This window comes from Prosopis cineraria, unplaced genomic scaffold, assembly GCF_029017545.1.
Source record: "Prosopis cineraria cultivar Desert tree isolate PC_DT_omini unplaced genomic scaffold, ASM2901754v1 PC14, whole genome shotgun sequence".
Classification (NCBI taxonomy): Eukaryota; Viridiplantae; Streptophyta; class Magnoliopsida; order Fabales; family Fabaceae; genus Prosopis; species Prosopis cineraria.
This window is the reverse complement of record NW_026555345.1, coordinates 7,535,413-7,544,434: the sequence shown is the minus strand read 5'-3', so window position 1 is coordinate 7,544,434 and position 9,022 is coordinate 7,535,413. Positions and strand designations below refer to the sequence as shown.

Here is a 9,022-nt window from a genome sequence, read left to right as displayed (position 1 = left end):
AAAGTTAAGAAAAAAAACAGGGGCCTCAGTTATATGGAGAAGTATTATGAAAGTGTGGTTAGTCTTTTCAAGATGGGTTGGAAAAACTATAGGGTCAGGTTGTAATACTTCTTTCTAGTTTGAAAGGTTGATCCTTAATAAAAAGCTACTGATTGATTATGTTTAATAGGGTAGAGAATTCATAAATATAAATGAATGTGTATGGGACTAAGTTCTTTTTTTGAATGAATGGGACATTGTAGCCTTGACTCTTGGACCACATTGTGAGCATCATTACCAACTTAAGAGCCCAATGTGAAAAGAGAGAGGAGAGGACAAACACTTATGGATTTTTCCCTTTTAATGGTAACTATTCTGTCAATTCTGGTTATTTTGTTCTTTCTACAAGTATAGAGGAGCATAGAGATCCCATTTGGCATAACATCTAGAGATGGAGAATTCCAGAGAAGATCAAAACCATCTTTTGGTTGATGGCGCATGACAGAATACATACAATGAAGTTACAGCAGCAGTAAGGGCTAGCAGTGGTTAGACCTTACCCTTTGAGGTGTTCCGACAATGAAGACACCATACACCTCTTCCATGACTGTCCACATGCCAAGAAATGGTGGACTGAGTATGTATGGCTAGATGTTATGGATAAATTCTTTGGCTTAGAAAGACAAGAATAGATATCATGGAATTTGAAACATCCTGTTGGAAATCACTTTATTGGTATTGTTCCATGGAATGTCCTCTTTGCTTATACTTGTTAAAACATTTAGAAAGATGGGTACGAGGCTCTTTTCTAAGTAGAGGAGGAAAATCCTCATTCCTTTCTCTTCAAAGTGGCACCAGATGTTAAGATTCTTTCTCACATCGAGAATCATCAGGGTCTAAGACATGTAGATCATCCCTCTCTTTAAAGAGTTGATAGCATGAGATTAGAGATGGATAGATCCGTTCTTGTCGATGCCTGTAGTGCATGCGGTGGATTCTTGAGAGATACCATTGGCAATTGGGTTTTAGGCTTTAGTCCAAAATTAGATCATGTTCCGATAGGCATTGCTAAAGTTTATGGCATTTTTTATTATTTGGAATTATGTTGGAATAGATTTAGAGCTATGGAGGTCTTTTGTGATAGTGTGTATACCATTTCGACTATCATATGGGACAACCATAATTATCATCCTTTCTGTGATATTGTTCAAGCTATACGGAGACTAATACATAGAAATTGGACTGTTAGTTTTCATTTTTTGTATACAAATGAGAACAAGGTCACCAACTATCTAGATAAGTTAACTCATAATATCCTTTGTGATTCCAAGTTGTATCAGGAACTTCCTCTTTAGATTGAGTTTTTGCTTCCTTGAGGAGTTTCTTGTGTTTTCCTTCTTGTCGACTGTTCTTAGTTTGTACCTGTTTACATTCTTATAAATGAAGTTTTCTAGTATTATTAAAAAAAAAAAAACATTGAAGCAAAAGAATTGATATTTGAAAATATAATGCTGATATGAATTAAAATATGGTTAAGACAACAATTTCAGATGACTTATTTTATATATATATATATATATGGTTATTTTGGGCAAGATCAGATCCAAGAATGCATCCTTGTTCGACATGGGCCCTGTTACAAACACCATTTTTCCATTTATACAAAGACAAAAAAACATGGATAATTCTAGTAGCAACATCTAGGTATACATTCAAATGACTGCCCTCCAAAATCTACAAGGTCTTCAACAATTTCATCAACTAAATTTTGAAGTATCTCCCCGTCAATTTCGACACCAGCCTCGAATGCTTCAACATCAAAATCAGTCCATTTCCCTCTGGAGTGGCTCATCTCCCATTCTATTATTTCATCTGGTATCATCACAACCATGCAGCCCCACTTCTTAATTGACCTCTTAACCTCTTGAACCAACATCCCAGCATTAATGGATAAAGGCAGTTTGGTCCATGTCCTGAAGCCACATTTACAATATGTGCAACAAATTGATTCAAGATATTCTATAACACTGTCAAAGAGAAATTCCTTGAATCGGCTTCTCTCTTTAGAATCCCCGTGGCCTGCAGAGCCGTTAAAATCAATCCACAGAGCATCATCGTCAGACATGGTATCCAGTTTATCAAGGAGAAAGCGAGGAACAAAAAGATGCGGCACACCATCTCCGCTGTGTATGGTAATGGTACTTCCAAGCAACAACTCAGCATCCATGATAACATCTTTCACATGTTCAAGCTTACTTCTTGTCAGTGTTGTCCCCAATGAGCTTAGACTTCGAAATATCATAGAAATGTGATTAACAATCACAGACAGTTGCTCACTACCTATCTTCCCTTTGTTCAATAATGTTACAGAATCTAAAAGCTGAGAATCATATTCCAACTGATCATATGAGTAGTTCATAGACTCTGTGTGAAGATCATGCCCTGGAATAAGATCAAGATCCATCAACAATGGACTTACACTGATGACCAAAAAATTGGAGAGGTAAAATAGATGAAAATTAGAAACACAAATTTTTTAAAGAATAAAAATGAAAATATATTCACTACCTGAGCTTTCATCCAGACTACTGGAAGAAAAAGAAGCTTCCAAAACAGATCCAGGACTAAGATGATTAACATTGCAAGAGGCTCCCACTAAACTTTTCTTTTCTGCCCCATCCTGATCAGAGTGGAAATAGAAGATAATGTCAACTGTCGAATATAGTTGTCAGCTAATGCAGCTAAAATTTTTTAGGATGGAGAAGAAAACAATGAAAACGGAAAACAGTTCTCAAAATTCAAGCCAATTCAGTCCTAATCAGGGATAACAATGCCAGGCTCATCCAAATAACTTGACAAGTAAACTACTCCAATCACCAACTTCACTATTAAGATCTAACTCATCAAGAATATGGCCTCATCATACGTAAAAAAGTGAGAAGTGTCAATCAATTTAGTGATGCAATCCAATGAAAAGACCCTATTGCAAAGACTGGAGGTGATGGCATTATGCATACAAGAGATTCATTTAAAATGAGTGATTTGGAAACAAAACAAGAAAGTGAACACAAGGGCATGTGAAACTGGTACTACAAAAAAAAAAAAAATTCCTTTGATATTTAAAAGCTCTTCAATTCTTCTTCGGCTATACATTCCACATCAAATAATCAATAAGCACAGGTGATGTTACCGGGAACATTATTTAGAAAGCTACATGTTAAATTCTGCCATTAAGTTAATGACTGGTAAGAGACTACATCAAACAAGACAAAAATAACTCTATATAGTCAGCCCAGCATATGCATGAAGAGATGGATGTTTGATTTTCTAACCTCAAAAGCATGCTGTCAAATCAATAGAATATGGTTATACATCGTTACTGCAGTCTTCAATGGCAAGGTATCGAAGATATGTATGCATTATTTCATGGATCGAAATATGCCTAACATCCTTGCAATCACCAACTGAAGACAGTATCAGAAATATCTTTCAATTGATAAAGCTGATAGAATCCGTTGGCACTGGATTTATAGCCTCACTTTTTAGGCTAGGTTCTTATATGATTCAGTTATGTTAAGAGAAAACAACATCTATGGTCTACTTTTGCAGACACCAAGCACTAGCTGATGCCAGTTGATATTTTGATTAGTCATGAGCCATGACCAAGGGTTTCATCAAAGGCAAAGCCACCCATGTATTCATAATTCTCTCCAAACATTTAAAGTGGAGCGGCATGAATTTTCCCACAGCATTTGATTTGTACTATAATGAAGGCACATTAAAGATGATTTATCAACACAGTTGACTTTATATCTTGATATACATATGCAAGTATTTTATGAAAGACTTGTATAAGTGCACAACTATTTACACTCACCTAATTGATGTTTGTAGTTTATCATGTTCAAATGAGTCGCGGACTTTATGAGGTAACGATGACATTTTAATGTAGGAGCAATGAAAATAAAGAGGAAAGAAGGGTTTGGGAAGGGGGGGGGGAGGAAGATAACATAGAAGAAATAGAGTGGAGGCAGAGAAAGCCAAGAGAGAATAAAAGAAATTTATTCAATGATGAATCAAAAGGCTAAGCTATCCCTGCTAACATTATGAGGGCTTGACATAGAGCATAAGAGGCACTCCAAATAAGAAAAAGATTAAAGAATAATTAATTGAAGCCTAAAAATAATAATTCTGATTTAAAGTAACATTGAAGAAAATTCTAGACTTGTCCAATTCCGGTGTTTATCCTTAATTAATTGCTTAATCCCTTACTACTAATCATTACTATATCACCCCTATTATTCTTATCCCATTCTTCATTACAAATATTTATCAATGAATGGAATGCATACTCACATATCATGTCAAAAAACAAGTTGTGCCAGGGAGGCGCAGGTTAGGCATGCCTATGTAACATTCTATAAGATTAGTAAGCTGAAAATGTCTTTTACATGTATCGTTGTGTATATTTTACTTATGATTGATTTGACTTGATAGACAAAGCAAGACCACAAGATAAAGTCAAAACAACGAGTAAAAAGCTCATAAGGGCGAGATTATGATGTGATGCAGACATGCAAAGTATCTTTAGTCTCATCCCTAACTGTAAAGCATTTTATTAGATCAACTGGTACATCTGGTCAGACACTTCATATCATAAATCAAGATCTCAAATAACAAGCTGAAAAGCATTTTTGGACAGTGTCAGTGCAGCACATTGACAGCACGTGGTCAGACTGAACTCGAGTAGAATGCATCGTGTAATTTTTTTAATATATATATATATATATATTAGCGTGCAAAGTGAAAATGAGGCAGTTGGATAAAAGCTAAACAAGCCCATAATTAATAACACAAACAGTCACAAAGCAAAACCACAGCATAGGAACATAGAGAAGACTTACATGGAAGCCCTTGTTTACATTGACGATATGACCATAATGACAGGTCAGCTGCTCTGCACTTAGAGCAGATATCAGCTCCTGAAGAATCATGGCAGGTGATTTTTTTGGTGGACCGCCAATAGGCAACCTCTCATCTTGAGAGGTCAATTCCCTCAATTTCTCTTCTAGAAAAGCAGCTAAAACATCTCCTCTCAAATGTAAAGCTTGCTGGGAATATGTATTTATCTCATTCTTGTTCCTTGTCTCTTCCTTTTTGGCGGTAATACCAGTCTTGTGCTTCAATTGGGAATTAAATGCAAATGAAACTACATCATTGACCTTGTCAGTAGACTTGTATGATTTTCCCTGAGTAACTTGTTTCGGTATAACATTAGTACTGTCAAAGGAAGAAGCACTGATGTCCCTCCATTTTCCACCCACTGCATCACATCGAGCATTTCTCTGCTTCATGGTAGCTGAATTAACAGAAGCTGTACTTTCAACTTGAGCAATACCAGGGATCCTTCTTTTTCGTTCCATTGTCCTCACACGAGGCAAGGAATCAACCTGTCTATTACAAGGCTTCCTCTCTAGGTCAAACTTTGAAGCTTCCATTTTGGTAGGAGATCTCAATTTGCTTTGACCACTTAGGTTTCTGTTCAAAGCAACAAAGTCTTTGGTCTTACTTACCTTAGATCCAGGTGAAGTTCTTTCACTGCTTAAAATCTGTTCTTGTAGTTGAGTTTTGTGCCTGAAGGAAACAGAAGATGCATCATGCTCTATGGTCCTGCACGGTTGGTGCAATGAATTCCATGGTGCAGGACCTTCATGGAGCAGAGGCATTTTTCTGGCAGAGAGTTCATGACCAAGCTGTGTGTTACCTCTTCCATCTTCTGCAATATTCAATGCAATATGTCGTTGAGGTCTTAAAAGAACCACATCACTTTCTTGTTCATGAGGGGGCATAAGTGATCTAACCTTACTCTGTTCTGCCAAAGAGGAGGTATTGATCACTTCCGAAAAGGTAGGCGGAGGAACAGTTGGATGCTCCTCAGCATCAAGATTGCAGTCAATTACATCAAGCAAATTACCACAATTTTTGCAAGAAGCCTTCCCCATTAATCCCGTCAAAGGCTTGAATGCATTTGCATCATACCCAGATTGACTTTGTGGATTTGCTGACTTAATCCCTACCCTATCTGTCATCATATCATTCTTAGAAGCATATGCGGAACTTGAATATGTAAGAGAGCATTTTGCTCTGCTTGTAGCTTGCAGCCCAGGTTCCAAAATCTTAGTTGCTGCTCCTATTAACCTTGAGCTTCGAGACACATTCTTTCCAGAATTAATTTTAGGACCCTTCAACTGAGAAGCAAGCTTTGGGTGGTGATGATAACTATTATTGTGCTTTCTTGCTCGTGAGAAAACACTCTTAATTTGCAGGGCTTCGGCTCCAAACTTAGCCATTGCCTTTCTCTCATATGTCCCCGTTTTCTGAACCTTTTGAGGTCTTGAATCATGTCTCACAATTCTCGTTTCCAAATTACCAGCTTGCCCTTCTGACTCGCAATAATTACCCAGAGATTCATCCTTCCCATCACTACAAGTACCAGAAAAAGAAGCTTTCTCAGGTTTGTCTCGCTGATCAGCTGGAATAGATTCCAGACCCATCAGCCTAGCCACCAGACCGGGGACTCGCATATCGTCCTTTGGTTCTAATTCTAATCTACGATTCCCACCTTTCTTGGCACTTGGGAAGCCTCCTCTGTTTTCATTAGCAATCTATGATTCCAAAATAACCAATCAAAAAGTGTTCAGCACTTAACAAAACAAAAGGCAACAATATAAATATAAAGACCAACGAGCATGGATCAGGCTTACCAAGTGGAGCTTGGAATTTGGCATTCTTTCATCTCCTTTAAACTTTTTAGAAGCTTGTTTTGCACGAGCTGAGTAACAAAGATCAAACAATGTATAAGTACAATTCACAAAACATGAAGCACAAACCCAGTAAGAACGAGAAAGAGACCCGAAAAAACCAAAAAGAAGAAAAAGATAGACTGAAGAAAGGCAATTCTCGCCAACTACGAAGAGACTAACCAGGAGGCAGAAGTTTCTTAGAAAAGAGCTTCTTCTTCGCGAGCTTTCCATTCCAATCAAAGAGCTGAAAGAAAAGGCCAATGCAACCTCCGGGTCTTTGCTTCTTCTTCTTCTCAGTGATTGCCAAACACGAAGACGTCTTTCCAGAAGAATCATTCATTTCGGAATTAATTACTAGCACGAGAAATTATTACCTTCCTTGATAAAAACTAGATTTGTGATAAAGCTCCAGAAATCTCACAGAAACCAAAAATCATCCAAACCAGAAGACTCTTCTTTTTGCCTACATTATCAAAAGAAATCTACTGAAACCCATCTCTCGTTCTTCCAAAACTCAAACCTAATATTTTTTTACCCCAAATTGCACCCATTTCCAAACCTCAGGACCCCCAAACAACTAAATCACTTGTGGAAACTCCGTACAATAATGTCATGCGCAAAAGACATGTAACACCCTGCAAAATCCCTGAGTCCCCCACGATAGCCTGAAGCAGAAAGCAACGCTTGAGCGAGAAAGAACGGACCCACTCACAAAGAACAGAACATAACAGACCCGTCACGCTTTCTTTCTATAGTTCCACAAGCAAAAGAGGGATAGCGTTTTCGGTACAAAGCAAAAACAAGGTCCCTTGTGAGACGCCAAAATCAAAAGCATAAAAAGCTCTGAAAAAAATAATAATAACAACACTAGGATTATTGAGAATCATGCAATTCGATGTAATTTTTGTGAACCCCGAGACAGAAATTCAGCTCGAGACTCTGCCATTGACAGCGGAACGAAGCTTTTTATGACTCTCCTCTGCTTGTGGCGCCATCTTATGGAGCCCAGCCGTAGTGATAGTGTGCGTGCATGCGCGTGTTTTGAACAGCGCGTAAGAAGGATTAACGTAAAGAGACAAAATGGCCACCCACGCTCGGCGAAGCATTGGTCAACTCAACAGCAGATATTAAAATATATTAGATTCAAGGTAACAAATCTTAAACTTTACCCTACAAAGAATATATATTTAAAAATTAAGAATTATTTTCATTTTAATTATATAAAATTAATTAAATCTCTATTAGATATATTCACTGTCTAATAGTAATAGATATATATTTAGAATAGATTAGAATTAGAATCAAAAATAAAGTTGTTTGTAAATAAAAATATATTGATATATAAATTTTTAGAGAAAATGACAAAAAAATTACCCAAAATATAGCTAATTGTTAAAAAAAAATTCCTACCACTAACAACCAAAGAATTATGAGGAAACGACTTGAAAATTTAATGATTTAAGTGTTAGAAAACTCACTTTGTTTAAAGGAGAAAGATATTTTTTAAAAAATTAGATGTTCAAAAAATATACTAAGACATTTTTAATCTTTTAAAGTATAATCATTTTTTTAAAGTGTTTATATTGAATAAATTATTTTATATTTTTTAATGTAAACATTCTATTAAATAAAGATAAATATATAAAGATAGAGTTAGTTTAAAAATAAGTAACTGCTTTATTAAATATAAATTAAAAATACCTTATATTTTTTAACGGAATAAAAGAATACTCGATATGAAGAAAAATGACCAATTTATTTTAAGAAATAATTTTAACTATATGAAGTGCTAACAAAGTCTTAAACAATGAAATTAGAAGCTAAATTTTAAGATAGTAGTTATGATTCCTTAAAGATTTTTAAAAGATAAGAAATATGATCATTCAAAAGTCAAAACAAATAAAAATTTATCATTCAAATGTTTATGTAAAAAATAAATAAATGCTTGTTTTATTTATCATTCAAAAGTCAAAACACTGGTTAACCAATTTGTTTGTAAAACTATTATTAAATATAAAAATTTCTTTTCAAATTATTTAAATATATGATATTTTTAAATTTTGATTATGATTTTTAAAAATGTTATAATAAATCCCTGTAAAAGTAAGACTTCATAGTATACTAATTTTTGGTCTAAATATAATTGCTAAGATCCTTTACTATATTGAGTCAGAAACTCCTTAATATTGTGGCAAAAAAAAAAAACCTCCTTAATATAATTTTTATTTAATTTGAATTCT

General features: G+C 35.3%; 1 protein-coding gene across 1 annotated transcript; it reads right to left on the bottom strand.

The window, feature by feature from the left end:
* Positions 1–1,469: 1,469 nt before the first annotated feature.
* Positions 1,470–7,756, bottom strand: LOC129293802 (uncharacterized). Its single transcript, XM_054931911.1, has 5 exons — positions 6,963–7,756; positions 6,744–6,811; positions 4,884–6,644; positions 2,548–2,659; positions 1,470–2,421 (listed from the first exon to the last, which is right to left on the bottom strand). The coding sequence occupies exons 1-5, from the start codon at positions 7,120–7,122 to the stop codon at positions 1,667–1,669; spliced, it is 2,856 nt and encodes a 951-aa protein (XP_054787886.1). The 5' UTR covers positions 7,123–7,756; the 3' UTR covers positions 1,470–1,666.
* Between the last annotated feature and the right edge of the window lie 1,266 nt (positions 7,757–9,022).